This window comes from Tetrao urogallus (genome assembly GCF_951394365.1).
Source record: "Tetrao urogallus genome assembly, chromosome: 18".
In the NCBI taxonomy this organism is placed as follows: domain Eukaryota; kingdom Metazoa; phylum Chordata; class Aves; order Galliformes; family Phasianidae; genus Tetrao; species Tetrao urogallus.
In genome coordinates, this window is record NC_136831.1 from 7569883 (window position 1) to 7592103 (window position 22221).

Genomic DNA, 22221 nt, shown 5'->3' on the forward strand with positions numbered 1-22221 from the left:
CTGCAGATAGGATTGATTGTAGTTTGTGTTATGTAGAAATCTTAATGTGCAATTCACTGTCACCATTCATCATGTTCCACAGGGCCAGCAGTCCTCAGTGAAGCTCTAAACTCTGAAATGAAATGAACTTGATGTGATGCCAAAGGAAGGGATAGCTGTCAAGTTATTAACATAAGAGTAGCTTTGAGTGGCCTGACTTCCTTGTTGGCAGTCAGAAGAAGTGGAGAAGAGCAGCCTTTGTGACTCAGTTCTTGCTTTGTAGTTGAAACAAAGTCCATATCTGAATCCTTACATCAGCAGACTTTGTTGCACACCAAACAAATTCACAAGATCATTATTTTATACTCGTTTACAGTAAGACAACAGACAAAAGGCAAGGAATGGGTGAGGTACAAAATGAAGGGAAAAGAAACACTGAAGAGGAAGCAACCCTTGCCACATCGTTCTTCTATTTTTGCCACTGTATCAATTCCTTACATTATGTTGTTTTCTAACTGAATTTTTTTAAAAGTTGGAGAGCAGACAGCGTAGCAGGAAGGTGGGGTAGGTAATACAAAGAGCTTATCAGTATGGGGATGTGGATTCTCTTCTTGCTTGCTATGATGATAAACTGAGCCATAGAGCATTGCGTAGAGCTTAATGTATTGATTGTTGAAAGCAAAAGTTTTCCAATTAAAGGAAATGCTGATCCAAGGCACATTAAAATAGTGTTGAGTTGGTGCCTCTCCATCACCTGAAAAACCAGTGAGAATGTTGAGTCAGAAACCCAAGTGCATGTAACAGGAGGAACCTACTTGCATGGAATAGAAAAACTCGTTTAAAATGTTTGGGCTTTTGAAGCTCCTGTAAAAGGATGAATTGGAGAACAAAGTTCTTAGAGTTGTTAGGGTTGCTATGGTTTGCCTTGTGAGCACAGCTACTAATTTTATTGTGGGAGGTAGGAGGGAAGAAAAAGTTCTTTTTGGAAAACAAAACAAAAAACACAAACAAACAAACAGAAAGCCTTTGTTGTTCCTCCCCCTTGCTGGGAGTTTCTGCCAGAGCGTAGCCATACAAACAGGTGATTATGGGTTTGGCACACCTCAGGGAGGAAATGTTCCAACAGAAGTGAAGGGAGGCAAGAATAAGGAGCCAAGGGAGGAAATATCCAAAGGAAGGGCAGGGGTCAAAGGTTCAAAAAATGTAAAAATGATGCCACAGAGGGTGACATTGAGCAGAACACCCTGAGCAACGCTCGTGATGCCTTGGGGATATCCAAGGAACCAGCAGATGTTGCTCGGTGGTGTGAGGACACAGGTCTCTGCCCAGAGACACGACAGGCTGAGGAATGGAAACAGGCCCTGCAGATGCACCATGCTTCTCCCTCTCTGCTCTGTGCCTCGCTCAGACTTTCTCCTCCCAGGCCCCAGTGGCCAGGTTAATAAGCCAGGGTAGGTAGGCCTCAGGTCTGAGTAGGTAAGACCATTCTTATGTGATGTACTCTTTTTCAGGATGGTTTGAAATGTCTTAGGCCTTTTGTTTCCCTCCCCTTCTGAAAAGTTGGAATTTTCACTGCTTTTTTTGTGATGAATGCAAAATCATCTGAGAGGGCTTTAACAGGGAAAAAGAGAATGAAGGGAAAAGGGTGAGAAACTTTGCTAGGAAAATGAACCAGTTGAAATTTGTGAAAGTGGGAACTGGTAAGCAACGTTTCCATGTAATGTTCCAGAAATGAAGATTTTGCTGAAACTTTGCATGTAATTGCTTTTCGGTTGTGGAAGTCAAAAGCTGCACGGCTGAGAAGTTGCCAAAGTTTGTAATGCTTCTGAAGCAAGTAAGAAGAAAAGAAGAATGAACTTGGCAATCTTCTATTATACATGTTGAAAATTAGAAAGATGGGGTTTGCGTTCTTCAGAAGCAGAAAGCTACACATTCAGGAAGGCTTCGCGTCACAGCAAGACAACAGTTAATTTAAAAAGAAGTATGTTTGCATTGATCAGTTAGGAAAGTTGAAGATGTTTTGTGATCTAAAATGTTTGGTTTTCTAAATTGTTGTAGACAATTGTACAACATTTTTGGTTTCTAAAATGTTGTAGAGACCCTTTTTTCCTCGTTGGGCAATGCATTCAAACTGCTTGTGACAGTGCCTCTCCTTTTCTTTGCAGGGGGTTAGGTGGAGAGCTAATGAGACCAGCTGGTAAGTACCACAGCAGGGGCATGAAATAGAAAATGTGCAATACGTAGTTCTTCTGTTTACTTTTTTCAGTTTGTTTTGCTCAGGTTTCTGTCACACACTTCACTTGTAATTTTATTTGGGGTTGAGTTTGATTTCCCTGATATACCCCAGTTCCTCTCAGGAAGAGATGTGGTCTGTCCATTAAGACAGATGTGATCATGTAACTAATGATTTTTATCATAATACACATGTATGCAAAGGTGAAAAATAAAGACCGTATAAACAATAGTTTGTGGAAGGGGTTGTATTGCATTAACAATGAGGAGTTCAATGATAATTATGTACAGAAACAAGGTGAAAAGTAAGGGCATTGCAGGGAGAAGTAGGTAACTTGGGTGGGTAGGGAAATGATGGCGACTTCAGTTTCCTGCTCATTCGTTGAATGAGGGAAGTGCTAGATAGCAGATTCTGACTCAGAATGACTTAAATCACATCTTCAAACTCAGTGGGTAAAGTAAATCAGTACCAATATTGAAAGGCAATCAAATGGGATGAGTGGAAGAGCAAGGGGAACTCTCTGTCTTTGAGTGAGTTTACAGATCTGACATGGTAATGCTGAAGAACGTATTTACAACTGCTGGTTTTCATCATCTGTTCTAACTGCTCAGCAGCTGAATATTTCATATATTTGAGAAGTTGAAATAGCAGCATTTTGGCAAGATAGGGCTGCGTAGGTAGAATAAGAGAAGAATTGAAAATGTTCCACAAATTGCATGCATGTCTAATGAAGGCGATGGTCTCAACCACAACAGAGCATACGAGAAGCTTAGAGGACTGAGGAATGACCCTAAGAGACTTGGTTTTAGTTGCATTGTACTTAAACTGTGTGTGAATAAGTATCAGCGAAGAAGCTGTCATACTGTATTGAATGGTGTTTGAGCACAGGGAGCCTGGTTGTGTGACGTTGCCATAGTGAGGACTGAACTGAAGAGCAGGTTTAGAGCCCAGGGAGTTGGTCGTAAATTAAGATGATGAACTGCGTACAGAGGCTGGAGTAAGATTCAAAGATTAAATTGTGGGAGCAGAGAGAAACAAAAAAAGTGGCAGTATGCAGTAGCTTGTTCTGTCCTCTGCTGCTCTCCACCAACTCTAAAGCAATCTGATAATGATTCTGCACTGACCTGTGTTTTATTTCATCTGGTCACCAGGAGGTGGAAGGTAGTGTATTCCCTGAGTGCTGAGTTTTCATTTGAGCAGTGCGGTCAGTTGGTTCTACAGCAAAATCTTGCAGTGTCTGGTGTGTGAATTTCTATTCCTCAAAACAGCTTTGAAGTCCTAAAAGAATACTATTCCATAAATTTGAAACTCATGTAAGTGCATAAACTTAAAATAACAAAGACTTGACAACTAATGTGCCTTGGACTTTGTGAATTTTCTTCAGTTTAAAATTAATGCTAATGTAACGTGATGTAGCTGTATACTTAAAGTAGCTGCCAGTTGTATTTCTTATTATTTATCTGGTTGCCAAATTTATTTTCTTACAGTCTGTGCTTTAATTGAAAAGCTGTCACTATCAAAAATGCCGTTTAAAGGAGATCCAGTAATTGGTATGTAGTGTTTTAAATAACCTTTCATTTTCAAGTAAATACAGCTTCATTGTCATTGAGCTGTAAAACATCAGAGTGGTGTTTTACAAAGGAACTGTGAGGATCAGCAAATTTGCGTGGGCTAACATAAAATATCAGAATAATACAGAAATCTGCAGAGGTGTTACAGAAGATTTGTGTTGTTTGCAGTCTTTTTCCCTGTCTAGTTTTCAGTATTATCAGACAGCATTTGCACTGTGTGCTTTGTAAAGTGAGCCAGAATACACAGCCTTGTTAATTTTGGAAAGGCACGAAGTAACTGAATATGGCTGGCTGCCATACTTTTGCTATAAGAGAGAAAATGCTGAAGTTTATAAGGTGAGAAAGGTAATACCACATACGTTCCTTCTGTTTCAGAGGGCTGGCAGTGGCTAATAAATGACAGTCTAAGAAGTCTTCCTCTTGCTTCACGCGCTGCACGACAGCATGTAAAGGTACAGTAGTGATTCCTTCTTCGTGTCATCATCTGCCATATAGAATTAGAAGCATTTTTGCTTTCCACTGGAGTATTTTCCATAGAATGTGATTACTACTTGTCTGTTTGTTTCTTAGATTGCTGAGAAGGGGAATTTAAAGACAAAGCAAAACACGAATTCTCCTAAATTGCAAGGAAGCTTTCTGTTAAAGGCTTGAGTAGTTACTGCAAAGCATGTTCTTGTGTGCGGATTTGAACAAGGTCATTGGCAGTCACTGGCACTGATGGTGGACTAACTGAGCAGTCCCTGGTGCTTGAAGCTGCTCAGTTTGCCATCCGAGTACATCAGTGTGACACTTTTCTTCTGCTTTGGTGTGTGGTTTTGGCTTGCTTCGTACATAACTGCAACTATAATTCCTGTTTTTAGTTAGCCACCCAATGCCAATTTTTTATCTTGTTTAATAATAAGGAAATCTATTGTGTTAATGTATATATGTTATATGTGCAAGATATGTTGATTTGGGTTGTTTTTAATGGTTTCAGATAAATTTATTTAGAGAAGTGCCTGTGGACAGTATCCTGGGTCTGATGTACTCGGGGTGGGTTTGTTAACAGGGAGAAAATTGGTCTGAAGCAACGGGAGTTATTTGGGACACAGGACTTAAATTTTCCATTAATCTGTAGTAAACTCCTTTTACTGTGCTCTCCAACTACACTAATTCTGAGTATTAAATCCATTGATGAGTGCTATTTTCATTTTCTTTGTGCTATTTTATGTACATGGTCTTCATGTCTCCAGCTATTTACTTTAATTTTCCTGAGTAATACCACGGAAGTTTGATCTTGTACTCTTAAATGAGATTCTACCAAATTAAAAAGATGATTTTCGTCTGCCCTGCTAGAGATTATAGCTGTCGCAGACACCATTTGAATAGAAAATACTTCATTCATTTTGTTCATTTCTTAAAATAAGATAAAAAGCCATTGGGAGTAGTTGGTGGCTCATCTTTTAAACGTTTCCTCAGACAACAGAGCAGACTGAAATGTATCCAAATCACTGATGAAAGATGAAATTAAATTCTTGGAACATTCCTTTGGTATTTGCAGTTTATTCAAAGAGTTTGTACATCTTTACTGGAACTTCTAAACCTAGCCAGAGAATTAATTATAGACTGTAGAGAATTTTGACTTGTTTGTTTTAACATTAATTAGCACTGAACTGTGTTTAGTAAATGACAATTCTCACTTGATTTCTACGTATGCTTTAGGGAGAAATAATATCCATGGAACACTGAAAAGTTACCATCTTTTGTGCCAAAGTACACTCTTGTAATAGAATGTGATACCTTTAAAAAGGAAACCGTTCTCTTTAGAAAGTGAGGGATCTGCAGCAATTGGGTTATCCATGTTTTTGTGCTTTCTGTAGGGAAGGAAACTTATTTCTTGTCAGTCTGGAATCTATATATTGCAGATAAAAAATAACTGAAGGATTTGGTAATATTGTGTCATCCTGCAGATACAACAGGAGAGCTGGAAATGCAGCAGTTGCTGTTAGTGTGTTAAATATTAATTTAGCTTACTGGTGCTTTTGAAGGAATAAGAGAAGAATCTGTTTTGTTCTTCCATAGGTTTCCTTTTCAGCTGATCTTAAACCAGAGTAGGGAAGAATTAAAAAGTAAATGGCAATAGCTGTAGGTAATCATTAAAAAAACAACCAAACGTAAAATCGTCTTTCTCTTTAACCTCTGAACTTTAAGTGCAGTTACATTTACTAAGATTGCATTTCATGATATGAAGTTCACAATTTTGCCTTTGTTTCAGGAGTCTGCAGTGTCTGCACTGAGTGCTTTGTGTAATGAATATTACATCAATGAAAATGGAGAAGCTGATCCAGCTTTGCAGGGTAAGCATTCGTATTTACAAAGGAGGTAGAGGATACTGGGCTGTACCTCGTGCACACGTTGGAGGAATTGAGTACACTGGGGGCAAGGGGAGCATCACTGATTTTATGCTAATTATGTAGATCATAAAGAACAGGTATTTTATTTTCTATAATTCTATAATTATATAGATTATATAGAATAAGTATTTTAAGGATAACAGCACTTATGTTCTTGTATTCTTAAAGATTACTTTGCAGTTACATTTATTTTACAAAACAATGTTTTGTTGTTGGTTTGGGGTTTTTTGTGTGTTTTCTTTGCAATTGCAAACTCATGTATCATTTCTAAATCAGGTAACAAAAGACATCACTGGTGTTTTTGTTGTGGTACTTCCAAGAATGACATAGATACCTGTCACACGCTGTGACATGCATTCTCTGCCCTAAAGAAGTTAGACTGCTTTTTATATATCAGCCATAACTTGATTTTTGAATCTTTTATATATCACTTAATCTCTATATTTTTGTAAAAATAAATAAAATAATAAAAAGTGTCCCTTTTCTTCATGCAGGCTGGTGCTGCATGCCCAAATAGCTTGTTTGTTTTCACAGAATAAATAGATGCAATGTGATATTGAGGCAGATTTAAGGAAAAAAAAACCAACCAACCAATCAACCCAACACTGAGTCAAAGACAACTGTAGGGTTGGACTGTCAGGCTTCTGAAAAAGTTGAGCAGAGAAGTCAGCTATGTTTCAAAATCAAGAGGAGAGGAATATACTGGAAGAGCATTCCATAGGTGGCTGCACTTGTTTTATATCTGTTGTACTGTTACATGCCTATAAATCTTCATTTTTCACTGGATTCTGGATGAGCTTTTTGACTAGCATGGGCCTGAAGGGGTCACACAAGCCATGGTAGTCTGGGGATGTAATTGAGTAAAAGATTTTTAGACAAGTTGTTCATTTTTCATCATGTCTTAAATTTGTCATGTTGCTAAAGTTTTGAAAGGAAGGTTGTGGTAGTCCTGCTGTCTAAGATCATCTTGCTGTCTAAGCAAGCACTGCATCTTCCTATGTCCTAAAGTCTTACCTACCAATTGTTTGGAAGATTTTGAATAATAGAAGGGTTCATGTGAAAGTATTGCTAACCTCTGGACAGAGAACTAATTTGCTGATGTGAGGAGCTAGTTGAGGCCTGCTGAATTGTGCAGGGATTTAAAGAAGAAGTCATGAGGTATGATTAAAGTGCAGTTTCCTATGGTAACTGATGTTTCTTCTTCTGGCAAATATTGCTCAATCGTTTCAATCTTAGATGGCAGTAAGCAGTGGCACAATTATGTAATTTTCATGGAATCTTTGAATTTTTCCTCTTCAAGATTATAAAGGATATGTTTGGTAAGGTGAGGGAGACTGCCTTTCTCCTTTTTTAGTTGGAGTTGTGTTTATTGCAGCTCTCTTGGTTGTTCCTAGTTTTTTTTCTGGAGTTACTTTATTTTCCTCTGCATTTCACAGAGGAGTTGAGTTTACTAGCTGAGAAATTGTACAAAGGAAGTATTGTCTGACAGAATCTACAGTAGAAATGTGGATGACTGACTTTTTTTGACTCCTGCTTGTGTTCTTCTTTATGTTGCTTTACTTCACTGGTGAGCTGCCCTTTCCTAACACAGTTCAGTTTATTCTTCCATTCCTCTGCACTGCTGTTTGCAGAGCCCTTTCTTGTGTGGTCATACGGCGATTCAAAGGACCTGAGCACAGTACCCACTGTTCTAGATGGCTGCTTCTTTTTAAGCTTTCACCTTTTAAAAGATCCAAGTTTTCTGTTAGTTTGTTTCTGCATAAAAAATGACACAATCTCATTGGATAGGTATGACCTGTGTGTTTGAATCACCCCAGTCCAGTTAAGACTTTCTGAAGAGAACAGTTGCATAACAGGCCTTGATGGATCCATCCGAGACATCCTCACACAGAGCATTTGTCTGATGATGGAAAATGATGGCTATAAATATGAGGGATTGCTCCTCTGTCTTTACACTGAAAATTATTCTTGGACTTAACTCTGCAGATTTTTATAAAATGCTTCATCTTTTGAATTGAGAATTCTATCCATCTTCTGAATGAACTGGAGTCGGTGTGCCTAAAATTCTGGTTTTATATTTAGAAAGTAAACATGCATGCAACTGTGAATGTCATCAAAAGAGGGGTGGCCAGCCAGGCAAGGGATGTGATCGTGCCCCTCTGCTCTGCCCTCCTGAGCCACCACCTGCAGTGGCGTGGCCCCATGAAGGATGCAGAGCTGATGGAGCAGGGCCAGGAAAGGACCTTGAAAATGCTCAGAGGACTGGAGCACCTCTATGAGCAAGGGCTGAGGGAGCTGAGCCGCTTCAGTGTGGAAAAGAGAAGGCTCTTGGGAGACCTCATGGTAGCCTTACAGTATTTAAAGGGAGATTGTAATCAGGAGGGGGAACAACTTTTTGGTTTGATTGTGACAGGACGTGGTTTTAAAGTAATGGGAGATTTAGGTCAGATGTGAGGAGGAAATTCTGTACCTAGAGGCAGTGAGGCCATGGCTGTGCTGCCCAGTGAAGTGTGGGTGCCCATCCCTGGAGGTGCCCAAAGCACCCAAAAATGGATGGACCCAGGGCAGCCAACCCATGGTAAGTGTTGGGACTTGGGGGCTCTTTAAGGTCCCTTCCAGCCCAAACCATTCTGCAGTCTTAGAATTATGTATTTATTTATTTATTTATTTTTCCATAGGAAATGTAAAATACTCTGTATTTTAGATAATGAATAATAAAACTTTCTAGGTGCTATATTCGGAGGGTAGTTTTCCTCTTATTTTTTTAGTTAGCCAAATACGTGACGATAATGATGTAAAAGTTGCTTTGCAATTGCTGTTTTCTTTTTTAGATGAGCTGGTGACACAGTACATCTCAGAGCTACACAGCACAGAGCAGATGATTCGCTGTGGCTTTTCACTCGCCCTTGGAGCCCTTCCAAGGTTTCTGCTAAAGGGCAGGCTTCAGCAGGTGAGACGAGAGGACACAGAGAATCCTGAATGGAAACCTATGATCGTAATGAAATAAATAATAATGATCATAATTAAAGGTCTTTGTGAAACGGTTTGGGATTGTAAGGTACAGTAACACCAGAAAATCATGAATTTAGCTTACCGTAGATTCTGGTAATTAAGTTTAGTCTCTCCTTGGTAGTGTTAATGAAAAAAGCAGGCTGAGTTACCCTTTGGGGTGGAACACTTGTCCAAAGGGAGCACATAGGCATATTGACAGGTCATGGTGAGAAACCCAAAGCTATTGACTGCCTGGTTCTCCTGTATGTAATTCACCTTATTTTCCTACTGTCTCTAAATGTAGGTCACTTATAAATATTATGTTGACTTCAAATATATCTTTTTTCTTTTCCTTTCAGGTTTTGGAAGGTCTGAGAAAAGTTACCTTAATTACCCCCAGAGACATGAGCTTTGCCGAGTCCAGAAGAGATGCCTTAATAGCAATTGCAGAGTATGTTTATCATCTTTATTTTTTATCTAATTTTAATTCTTTCTATAGAAGCTTCTACTGTTTGTTCCACTTCCTAATACAAGCTCACTGCGTGGATCTTGAAATCACACTATGAAAAAAATTGATCATTTCTATTGTGGAACCATGTGCATCTCCATTATCCATACTTTGATTCACAGGATTATTTCACATCTGAGGATGGCGTACAGCTCTCATGTCCTGTTTTTAAATCAATGAAAAAAGTAGCTAGAATACATTTCAAAGTTCACCTTTTACATGGGCTGCAGTTTGGTGAGCTTCAGTGAAAATGAGCAGCATCGATTTTTCCACTTAATTAAAAAAAAAGATTGAATTTGTTTGGAGAAACTTTTTATCTTAAGGAATATTTTCAGTGTTTATGTGCCACAGCATATTTCATGTTAATAGTATCAGAGTATGTATACTCTTAAACTGTTACAATGCAGAAAAATCTTGTTCTCACATTAAGCATATCTTCAGTACAAAGAAATATCAAATTCAATGCACCTATTATTAGTGCTTTGCTCTACTTGCTTGCTTCACTGTAGTAAGAGTACAGAAAGTGCCAGTTAAGTGAAGAGTTAAGTAAAGACTTCTTTTTGTGGTATTTCAGAACACAAAAGCATTCTGCTTCTCTGTTGCGATTTTGGTTTAGATGGCATTTTTTAAACCTGGGCACTGATAAGAAATCCTCAAATCTACAATAGTCTCAGAACCATTCTGCACACTGTATGTTTGTTGGAATTGTTACGGGGTTTAGAATACTCTTATGTCTAGTGAATTTTATTAAGCAACAGAACAAAGCTATGATCTTAATGTTTCCCCTTGCTAAAGTATTTTTTTCCCCTCTGTTTTCTCTTTTTAAAGGATTTGCCAGACAGTAGGTGTTAAAGGCGAAGGATCCCAGGAAGAGTTTATCTGCAAAGATAATGTTGCTCAGATTTATGCTACGTTGCTCAATTGTGTGACTGACTACACCACAGACAGCCGAGGAGATGTTGGAGGATGGTAAGATGCCTTGCAATGGGAGACTTCAGCTTAGCATCATGTTTTATGTCCAGTTAAAGAAATATTTTGAAAACCTATTAGAAATAAGATAATTTCAACCTTGTTGTGATTTGAGTTCGGAAATGTGCTGATGGAATAAATGTGGAAAGGGAAAGCTGTTCAAGCTGTTTGTCCCTTCACAGCAAGAAGATGTGAAACTGCAGTTCAGACTTGTTCTGATATTGAATATTAGGAACGTATTTAGCTGTTAAAAGTACAGTGGTTTGAGTTGTCTTTCCTAGTTCCTTTGAAGTAGTGCATTGACTCCTAGTTATTGAGCTCCTTTTGTGTTCGTGCGTTGTTGTTTCTTGCCAGCAGAGGGAGCAGTTGCTTAATTTGTGGGTAACAAATTTGCAATGATTGCAAACCGTGGTTGTACTGTCTTAGGAAGGTTGCAGAGGCCGTGAAGTTAGTGTGCCTTGCAGGCAGCCATGGTTGGGTGCCTTCTTCCTCATCACACTTCTTTCTGTGACCAGAACAGCCTCAGAGATTTGCTCCTTTCTCCTGCTGTGGACAAAACAGACCAGTCCTGGAGCAACCTTTAAGTTTTTCACTACAGTATTTACAAATGTATTGAAAAAGGGTAGAGGGAAAATAATCTAAGTTACTCCTATCAGCCTAAGTTCATGTTTGTGTGTTTCTAGTTATATTTTTTATGCAATGATGCCTTGAGCCTCAGCCTTTAATAGTGATTGTCATATGGCAGCAAGGTTCTGTGGGGAATGGAACACGTGGTGTGAATGGAAATTCCAAGGAAATCTAGGGAAGAAGGGAAACAACACAGGACAGCAAGTCAGAGAAATGTAGGTGCATCTGACATCTCAAACTTAAAAGAGGAAACAAGAATGCAAAGTAGTAAGGATCAAGAGCAGGTCATTCCAGTACGCGCAAGGGAGGAAGCATCTTGGCATTCCTTCTTTGTCAGCTGTCAGACAGCAAGCAGGTGAGTGGATCTGTAGCTTAGAGGATGTAATAGCACTCGAGTGACACGAGTAGCTTGAAGAAAATGTAAGAGCAAGCGTGTAGGGTGATGAGTCAGAGAAAGGAAGAGAGACGGAGCTCTCTGCTTTCAAAATTCGGTGAGTTGCTGAAGCCGATAAGGGAGAAACTGGTGAAGTATAATTAGTCACTCAGTGAGCTTCCGCTTGTAGCAGCTCACAGGTTCCCCTACTGATGGTCTTTTTGTCTGTCTGAATTTAAACACAGAACAAAATTCTGCAAAGTAGAAATTTTCGAAGAAATCCTAAGGAAATTGAATTGCCATTAAAATTCAAATGTGCTTTGAGCCCCATTTTTTTTTTTTTAACCTTCTTTCACAACGTTGGCCAACATCAACAGTCCCAAAACATGTAAATTGAAGGGGGAAGGGAAGGCTTTTCTCATAGCAAACTATAGCCTGCTGAACACTTTTGTGGCCTCTTAGATATATTTTCTCATTCTGTTTCTTTTAAATTGTTGACTAAGATGGAAAGATAAGGAGAGAATTGCCATTCTCTGCAGAGACCTTTCCTTTGCTGTGTAATTTTTGTCTTTCTTTAATGGAATCGTGGGAAAGTATAACCAACTGTACTTTCCATATGCAAACTTCACATTTATTTTGACAGATAGTTTGCTAGGACTTGTCCAATCTGACTACAGGTGTTAGAAGTGAGTATCTACAGTCAGATACTGTATGAAAAGGGGAGAAAAACATCCTTTGATGAAAGATTGCCAAACTTGTATTAAACTGCTTAGGAAAAAATGATGTCATTTACTTTTTTTTTTTTTTTTTTTTTTTTTTTTTTACCATTATGACAAGTGTCTCACTCAGTTTTAGACTACATAGGCAGCTATTTTTTTCAGTTTATTTTGGAAATTTTGCAGTAGACAGGTGTGCCCTTTTGTAAATTTCTCTCTATGTATTTACTTATTACTAAGAAAGGATGAATGTGCTGGCTCTGGTCAGGAAGGTGGGCATCAAGCAGATGTTAATGTTATTGAAGCTAATCTTTTTGACAGAATTATTATAGGAGACAGATTTGAGCTATTTGGAGTCACAGTTTTTCCTGATTCTGGAAGTACTAAGCTTGAAAATTTGTGAAGAATGTGATGCTTTCAGAAGTGGTTTAAATATTTGTAAAAGTGTTGATTAGTCTTTTTAGAAAAAGAGAATTTGAAGACAGAAGACTGAGTTTTAAAAGCATTTTGCACGCTGCATGTGACTAATGGCTATCAGTGTTGGCCTTCTTAATAACCTGACGATAGCTGGCTGGAATGAAAAGCAAGATGGTCAGGTTGGGGATCTGCCTGGAAGCGAGGATGGCTCTCAGTGCAAACATGGGCTTTGCTTTATGGGATGGGGATTTATGCAGTCATATGCACTCCTCTTCTTCCCAAAATACAGTAACTGCTCCCACTGTTCAGTGTTTTCAATGTTTTGTACCTGCTGGTATTTTTGCCAGTGTCTGTTTAGCCTAACTGCTGCTGTATTTGTGAAAGTACTGATTAAGTACTATAACATATTTCTGTTTCAACAGGGTACGTGAAGCTGCTATGACAAGTTTAATGAAAGTGACGCTTTTGCTGGTTCAGAATGAAGCAGAGTTAATTAGTGCCAACATGTATGTTACTTGTTCTCTTTTTGTCTTATCTCTTATAATTGCATTCCAGTCCATACAAGGAAGTATTGCTTATATATTGTGTGCTTACTCCTCTGTTGAGCATATGGAACCTTTGATAGAAATGCATGGATTTTACACCATGTTAGATGCTGACAATATTGTATCTGTGTTTCAGAGAGGCTTACCTCAATGAGAGAAAGTGGGTGGCAGTCTCACTTTACAAATACAGTGCATCTGTGAGATTTGGTCTGTACTTGCAGCCTCTGTGCACGCTGCCAGCATTATTCACTTAAATAGAATAGGAATTCATCCACTTACACAGAGCACTGCATCATTGGTTTGGAATGTGGTGAAATGTGAAAATGAATTTGTTTTCATTTCTGTCATCTGTATGGAATTATTAACAAGGAAATACATTAAAAACAAAATTTACACTGAGATTCAGATTTTTGATTTCATGAGTATTTGTTCATGTTCCTAATGGTGAATGTGATTTTTAAGTACAGCTTGAGGTGAAGCAAGATAGATGATGGTTCATGGACAGAGCATGCCCGTGTTGGCTGAACTGCTGCATGATTTCTAGATTTAAAAACAAGTGGATGACTGTTGGTTGCTGATTCAGACACTTGGTGAATCAGGTGGATTCTAGGAATGCAGCACTCAGCCAATGCCCGCTGTCCAGGGGTTTCCTCCTGTTGGACTTACGCAGAAATTATTGCATCAAACTTAAAAGAGAATCCTTCCAGCTTGATTAGAAGAGAGGGAATCACATTTGTTTGGTGTTGTAGGTCTTACTGTAGCTGAAAGAGTTCTAGCTCTTTCTGATGTCTTCGTTTTCCTGTTGAAGGTGTAAAGCACCTTGTAGAACACAGTTTTATAGCACAGAATTTAATTATGGATGCAGACTAATTGGGATTCAGTTAAATAACTAACCAGAGCTGAATCCTCATGTGGGACAGATAATTTGGGAATAGACCTTGTCTACTGGTACGTCTGCAGTTTTGTACTTGAGAATGTGCTTTTCCCAAGGTTCCTGTCCTGTTTCCATCTGAAATGTTCATCCAGTCCATAAAGCACCATTGTATATTCTCAGATGAAAGGTGATATGTGAATATGCTGTGTAACGTTAGAGTCGTGGCATTTTTTGATTGATACATGGGAAATAGATCTCTAAATATTCTGTCACCATTTTGATTTCTTAAATCCTCTGCATATTCATTACAAAGCGTTAAACCAGACTTTTTTCATGTTGGTATGATTTTGATATTGTTGCAGTGATTTCAATACACATTCTACTCATTATATATGATGAATTGTTCTCTCTCACTCTCTCTTTCTATTTTTTATAGCTGCGAACAGATAATGTGTTGGCTGGCCCAACAATCAGCTGAAAAAATTGATAAGTTTCGAGCTCATGCAGGATCTGTGTTCCTTACTCTGCTACATTTCGACAGTCCTCCAGTTCCACACATACCTCATCGAGAAGAACTGGAGAGGATATTTCCAAGGTAGTAGATTGAAGAAGCTTTCCTGAATCAGTGGAAATAAAATGTTTGTTTTATTGGGGAATATTTGGTGCTGTTTGTCAAAATTTCATTGACGTGTTCAATGAATACATGTAAGCATACAAAACAGACCCACAAAAAAGAACTTGTGGCATGAGTGTCTGTGAAAACCATGATTTCATAAGGAGAGAAGGTGTTCATGGTAATGCTGCTGAAGTCTTCCTCTGGATCAGCTCCAATAATTTCTGAACCCACTGGCCAGTTTCATGGTAGGTTAGGGATGGTAGGGGTCATGTCTGCAGGGATAGTTTGGTTGTAAGGAACTTTCAGAGATCAAGTCCAACTGTCTGAGCACTTCAGGACTAACCAAAAATGAAAGCATGTTGTAAAGGGCATTATTCACATGCCTCTTAAGCACTGGATGAAAGAGTAGTTGCTTTTTCAGCATAGAGAAAAGTGCTTTGGAAAAGAAAACTGTGGTTGAAATGCTGTATCTGAAACAGGACATGGAGTTGAACAGTGCTTTGCTGACTGTAATCTTAGTGTTTATTTTCCTCATACAGCAATGATTGATTTGGGGTTTTTAGGTAACTCAGAGGCTTTCTTCACTGATGTTGCTTGAGGAACTATCGTAGCACTGTATGGAGATGGAAGTACACACAGACAAAATTATTTATTTTTTTTCCTTTTCCCTTGCCCCAGGTCAGAGGCCAAAACTCTAAACTGGAATGCTGCATCAGAAGCTTTCCCTCGCATCACCCAGCTTTTAGGTTTGCCTGCATACCAATATTATGTGCTTTTGGGTCTCTCGGTGTCTGTTGGTGGATTAACAGAGACAACGGTAAGAAAGTAGAGTGGCTTCCCTGTTTGGTAGGAGGATGTATTTATTTAATGCCTGCTTTTAACTCTTATTAAAAATATCCTGAAAGTATTTAGGATATTAATTATTAGTTGTCAGTATGTTTTTACTGCATGTTTGGAAAATACACAGTTTTTGTTTTGATGTGATTTCTTGAAAAGTGCCATTGAGGTATCAAGAAGTACATTATGAAGCACTGCCTATCATTCAATTGTCAAACTGCACCTCTGAGCTTCACAATCTCTACTTCATTCTTCTGAGTACAAACTTCTTCCTTATCACTGGTTTTGGTATTCCCTCATGCTGCCACAATCTTCAAGACTTCAGTTATCCTTCTGTCCTTCTTCCACAGTTTGTGTTACTTTCAGAATTATTTATTTCAAGGTATTTGACTTGGTTTAGCTGAGCACGTAATGCGTATGAGAACAATATGTTGCAGTAAGGGCACAATTCTGTACACATTGCAAAGAAACAACGATCAGCAACAGAATATTTTGGTCTGTCAGTTAAAGCTGTAAATTGCAGAGGTCCTCTAGGAGCTGATGGTGGTCTAAAGCAGCAGTCAGTATGCAGTCAGTGTTTGAGGGTTTCTAAATCAAAGTGCAGTCTGTAAATAAGTACACTGGAGGAGTGGAGGTGGCAGGAAATGCAGTTTTTGTTGAGAGAACAGCTCCTGCTGCTCACAGGAGGAGGAGGTCATCGTGCTGTTGTCTCCTATGGCTGCCACTTCTCAGGCTTACCATGACTGTTTGGAGTGCATCCAAGTGATGGGGTTTGCCTGGTGCCATAGGTTTTGAATTTGTGATCCAAAGATTTCCAGATCCCTGGGGGTTTCATGGAACTGAGGATCTGGTGTCTGCAGCATCATGTATTTAAGGCAATTTTGACAATTCTGATGTTTCTAAATGTCGACTAATTAGATAGAAACGGCTATTTTTGAAAGTTTGAAAACATATGTTTATTGGTTGGTGACAATAATTAGTGGATAGACAATGTAACTCTTAGCAGATTTTTATAATAGCAGATGTGTGCATGGAATTCAGCTTGCAGTCAAACAGCTAATTACTGGAGGCTCCACCAAAACCAAAGTTATTCTTGTAAGCATAAAAGGGGAGGAAAGTGGTGGGGGAGCAGACAGTCTGACTGCTACCAAGGTCAGATGAAAATTCTTATTCAACATTCTATTTTTTTCTTTAAGTTCAGTTTGTGCTCAGTTTTGTGAAGTGCAAACACTCGGGTGCTGGTAGCAGCCCTGCCTGCTGCCATCCATCAGTGTATTTTAGGGAAACCTCCTGTGCTTCTTTCAAAACTGCAGTTTTGAAACGTTAACTTTCTGTGACCCTGTGCTCATCCTCAGCACTGAGGCCTTGTTCTGGTTCAGATATTCTCAGGGGGTTTGGCCCTGGAAACAAAGTGACCTCATTCTTTTTTTGAGCCAAATAGAAGAGCAGGAGAGGCTGGAAGTGTGTGCTATTTACACTGGGGATTAAGCAGTGTGTGGTGCTTTACATTTAATACTTACAGTGTGGTGTATAAATTACAATCGATGACTCTTGTAGTGACTTGTTTGAAACGATTCCATCCACGCCAGTAGTGATCTTTGTTGAATATCCAGGGACTCATTTAAAACATAAATTGACAATTTGAAGAGCTGCTCCTATTAAATCCGTATGAAAGAAGTAAATTTAAAAACCTTAGGTAAAAGGAAAGGATTATTCAGGTATGTGTTCTGCAGTACTGTGTTCTGCTGTCACTTCTTTCTTCCCTCTCTCACTTAAGAAAACTGAGTACACAAATGCAAACTTGGATATAAAAGTTAGAAAGTTCAGCTTTCTCGTATGCTGCATGATCACAGGCTTTTAGGTTTGTCTTTACATCTCCTTCTGGCCTTCCTTCTATAGTTAAAAATTGCCCAGCAGCACATTTAGTGAGAGCAGTTCTTTACATTTGCTGAGATGTGCTGCATGGAGTATCTCAGAGCCATTGTGGTGGCAGTGGTTGCTGAAAGCATTCCAGCATTTTGAGTGAGGAGGAAAAACAGAAGGTGTTGTTCCCTTTGGCATTCGGCAGCACTGCTGCGTGCGCTTCCTGTGTAAAAGCATCCTCCATAGTTGTATGTATGGCCTGCGGTGATGTGTGTTTCTTACAGCTGCATAAATATCCTCCCAGGACACAGGGATATGAACTGAGCAACAGTGTCCTTTCTGCAGGTCACAACTGCTGTAGTTTCAGGGCTTGGGGTGTAATTTCATGATTGTTGAACCACACGGCATGCAGAATTTTGTCTGGTGATTCTCCTCCCCCCCATACAAACTGCAGAGTGTTTCTGGTTTGGGATATGGTTTGGAGAAAACATTATTGGACTTCGATCAGATATGTTAGTTGGGACAAATGAAAATATTGGGACATTTGTAGGTACGAAAAGTGAGAACAGCATCCAGTTCTGAACCACCTGGTTATGGTGAATTGATGCATGTTGCATTTGAATGAACAGCCTGGAATGTCACTTTCCTAAATGACAGCCCTCCAGCAAAATACACTGAGTCATTTCTGGCATCCTTTTTTACAAAGAAAGAAATAGTGAGAGTTGTTTTATTCCCACTTTTCTTAAAACATCCCTGACTTCAGCCCTAGTTATTGCCCTCCAAAGACTTGGTGAGTTATAAGGAGTGTTCTGGGTAGAATGAAGGAGACACAGTTTTGCTTGTGCTAAAACTTGAATGATGTGCAGTGGTTTTTCTGTTACTGGGAAAACAGAGCACTGCAGTGCTGTACATTTGTCAGGGTTAGAAATGATCCCAAGCCAGTGTTACTGAGCGCTGCCATCGCGCCTTCCAGACGTGTTACAGGAATGTTTGCACTTTCTCTGTAGGTCTTTCTCTGTTTCAGTGCTTCTTTGAAGGCTGAGGCTTTTAGCAGCCATCTGTAGATAAAAACACTGCTTTTGTAGGAGCTCTTCCTGTAGTTTCTCATTTGCCTTCAGTCTGTGCTGAGGTAGGTGCAGAAGGCTGAATGCTTTCCAGTTCTGCTCTTCTCCGCTCTCCCTAGAGCCATACTTGTGGCCTCTGTGCAGATGCTCTTTTCCTTCCTTATGTTCTGGAGTTGCTGTGTATTTCAACTGTGCTACGGGATGCCTGTTAAGATACCAGGGCTTCTAAGGAGACTGGGCTTAGGTGCAAGACCTTTAGGGCATGTGGGTCTCCAGAACATCTTCAGTGCTGTATCATCCTTTCTCAGTGTGCCACACAGAGGGCTTTCAAGATAGGAATGCAAGGAATCACAGCTCTTCTGGGGATCAGGCATCTGTAGAGCTGACAGGCAGCTGAGGTTCCAATGTTCAGCTGTAAATCAAATGTCTGAGTCCATTTCCTTTGAACAAATCCACCCCGCCATTGCCTCAGGACTATTTTCAGAAGTATTGTACTTCAGTTTTACAGCAAGCTGATTGGGAAATGTTTTTGTGACAGCTTATTTAGACACTTTATTTATCCTGAGCTGTGTGTGCTTCTCCCTTTGCTGTAGCTGCACTTCTTGATGGCCTCACTCGTACTTTTCCCCCGGTTCCAGCATTAAAATCCATGGTTTTACCACCAAATAAAGGGCCCTGTGCTTCATTACCTCCTGTTGGCTGAAGCGATGGCAGAGTTGGGCCTTGGCAAACTGCTGTGTTTCCTAAGAACAAGGTTATTGTCCTTGTCCAGGGCTCCTCTGGAGTTCCTACCCAACGCTGTCTGAGCTCCAACCTGTTAACCTCCTGATTTCCTTTCCCACTCCTCATGCAGCCACCCCAGGGAAAGGTGTGCATTTGGAGAGTGTGAATTCTGTGTTTTGCCAGTGAGGAAAAATTCTGGAGATGTTCTCTGTAAGTCCTCGTGAGCGTTGGGGTGGTGGCTCAGGTGCTCTTTGGAGGCTCTCCGCATTAAAAAGGAAGCATTCATCTGAGGAGGAAATGGGATGTAGAATGTTTGGTCTGGTATTAAATGGGGAGGTTGCTGCATGGGGCAGGGGGGTTGGAGATTCGTGATCCTTGAGGTCCCTTCCAACCCTGGCCATTCTGTGATCCTGTGAATGTTGATAAAGTGTTACCTTGTTGTGCTAAGGTTCCATTGGTCTGCACTGTCTATTTGAAAAATAGACAGTCCAGACAATTTGAAAAATTGTCCAGTCCACTGGACAGTTTTTTCTGCAGTTTTTGTGGTTACCCTGCTGTGTCTCAGTTCTGCACAGCCTCCAAATGGTCCACATTTAGGTGTGCCCCTTTTCTTTTGTATAGAACAAATAGCTGAAGTAGCATCCAGTGCAACGTTCCAGGTGAGGACCCTCAATTGCCCTGAAGTTTAATTGCAGGTAGTCCAAAGGGACTGCACACAGCTGAACCTTAAACACAGCACCGAAACCTCCACCTGCTGCTGCTCTGAACTGGCTGATTCCCATCTGAAATTAAACCAGGTGTCCTTATTTCTGAGGTGGCTTTAGTTTTTAACTGAGTTTACTTCTGGCTTGTGTGCCCTGCTGGAAAGCACTGTGCTGTGAGAGCTCACTGTGTTTTTCAGTCACGTCAGCTTGTTCAATAAATGCTCAAAATGTTCAATAAACCCCCAGAGCTCTTGCTTCTAACTGACAGAGCCATAACTCCAGCATTATTTAAAGCACAGCAGGATAATGATAGTGCTATAGGGATGTTTTATTTTGAAAGAAAAAAAATGAGGGATCTTTGATGTGGACTTTTTTGCTACAATGGCAAAAGTTACGAAGGGTTAAAAAAACCCCACTTTGAACAAGGATTAATGAAAGCAAAATATAATCTTCCTGTCAAACGTTGGTACAGAATGCATGCGCTGTCAGAAGAGCAGCACAGGTGCACAGCACAGCAGGTCATTCCCTGAGCCTTGTTCTGAGCTTTCTTCTGCTGCAGCTCAGGTACTCTGCACAGAGCCTTTTTGACTACATGAAGAAAATCCAGAGCGATTCCAGCGCCATGGAGGGCTTCTGTGAGACACTGCTGAAGGTCTTTGAGGACAACCTGCGGAACGACCGGTAACTTTGCTTGGTTTCTGTATCTTGAACACAACCATTTGAAGTTGGATGCAGAGAGCATCTTCTTCCACTGTGCCTGAAGCACGTAAACCCGCCTTAATATCTTTGTTTGGTACAGCACACCTTCGCTAAAGCTTGTAACAAAGAAGTGTTGGTAGAACGTTCTGCATGTGCTGTAGTTCAATATGAGGCACCATGTTTCAGCGTAATGTTTTTCTGTAGTGCAGCACTGGGGATTAACACTGCTGTGTGCTGTGCAGTGCAGTCTGTGCTTTATTTTGGCAGTGGTCTTTTCACATACACGTGAGGTATAATCATGATGTGAAGATTCTCCTTTACAGGTGATTCTTCCTGGCAGTTTATTTCTCTAAGCCTGGCGTACCAAACATGTATAATAGATATTCCTTAGGAAGAAGAAAACAAACAACAGGGCTGTCAACAGAATTTTAGATTGTATTTTTAGTTATTTTGTTCTTTTTGCAACTGCTGAAATAGAATCCATGAGTATAGATTTTTCCAACTGGCACGTTGTGTGTTGGCTTATTTGATAAGAGGGCTTTGTGGCTTCTGATACATTTGATGGAATATGGTTAGATGCTAGAACATGTATGTATTTTTGCTACTGCTTTTAACTCTGTTTTCAGGACCCTGCCAGTTTAAACCAGGCATTTTGTTAATTAGCTCTTTTCCCTTTTGGCTGCAGCAGCATGTCCCCCTCTCAGCCAAGGAGGATGATTTAGCCAACACACAGAAGTTACCAAGCAACCCTCCTCTGTGCAAATTAGAGTTCTAATTTAAAGATGTAGGTAGATAGGAAGTTTCTTTCTTTGCTTCTAATTAAAAATAGCATATATATGTATGCCAAGAAGTTTATTTACATTGGTAAATTTTTTTCTTTCATCAGGGTGTCTGTGCCCCTACTGACGATGCTGGACCAAATGCTGGCAAACGGCTGTTTTGATATATTTACCATGCAGGGGAAGTAAGTTGCTGCAAGACTTCTTTGTTTGTTTTGCACTGTGCAACGGGGCTCTTAAATCTTAGGCTGCTGCTGAGCGTTGCTGTGGGTGTGAGTGCATGGGAGTCTGTGCAGATATATGGGTGTAATGCTTAAATGGCAGCTGTGATAAACTTTGGACCAGATAGCCTCCAAAGGGTCTTATTAAAATCTTTGACTCTCATACCAGAGTAGAAGTTGGTTATTGGTTCATTGTGTAACGACCAGGACGTTAATCAAATTCACTTTGCTTTTACCTGGCAGGCTCAGGCCAGCATCAGAGCCCTTTTCCAGCATCCTAAATAGCAGTGTTTTGTAGCATGTTCTTCACTGTGTTGGGAGCCTTTAGCAGGGACAGAATCTTGTTGTGGTGCTGCAAAATAGAATGCCTGCTGCCCATTGCTTCCAAGGCCTTACTGCTTTTCTTAATGTAACTCCAAAGAAGTTAACCAAGATTCTAATAGGAAAAATAAGACAACAGTGCCCCAGATTTTCCATGTGGTGTTCTGCTTCTGGAAAGTATTTAGATCAGGAATGGAT

The 22221-nt window shown here is 39.9% G+C and overlaps 1 protein-coding gene across 1 annotated transcript in view; it reads left to right on the top strand.

Moving 5' to 3' along the window:
- TBCD (tubulin folding cofactor D) overlaps positions 1 to 22221 on the top strand; it is a gene marked incomplete at both ends in the record, with an annotated part of 107417 nt that overhangs the window by 75028 nt on the left and 10168 nt on the right. The window contains 12 exons of the mRNA XM_079544288.1: positions 2145 to 2176; positions 3700 to 3762; positions 4159 to 4235; positions 6038 to 6119; positions 9008 to 9126; positions 9527 to 9618; positions 10504 to 10644; positions 13200 to 13283; positions 14633 to 14791; positions 15491 to 15629; positions 20563 to 20684; positions 21589 to 21666. Of these exons, the coding sequence (XP_079400414.1) occupies positions 2145 to 2176; positions 3700 to 3762; positions 4159 to 4235; positions 6038 to 6119; positions 9008 to 9126; positions 9527 to 9618; positions 10504 to 10644; positions 13200 to 13283; positions 14633 to 14791; positions 15491 to 15629; positions 20563 to 20684; positions 21589 to 21666 (1188 nt within the window). The remainder of the gene's footprint in view (positions 1 to 2144; positions 2177 to 3699; positions 3763 to 4158; positions 4236 to 6037; positions 6120 to 9007; positions 9127 to 9526; positions 9619 to 10503; positions 10645 to 13199; positions 13284 to 14632; positions 14792 to 15490; positions 15630 to 20562; positions 20685 to 21588; positions 21667 to 22221) is intronic.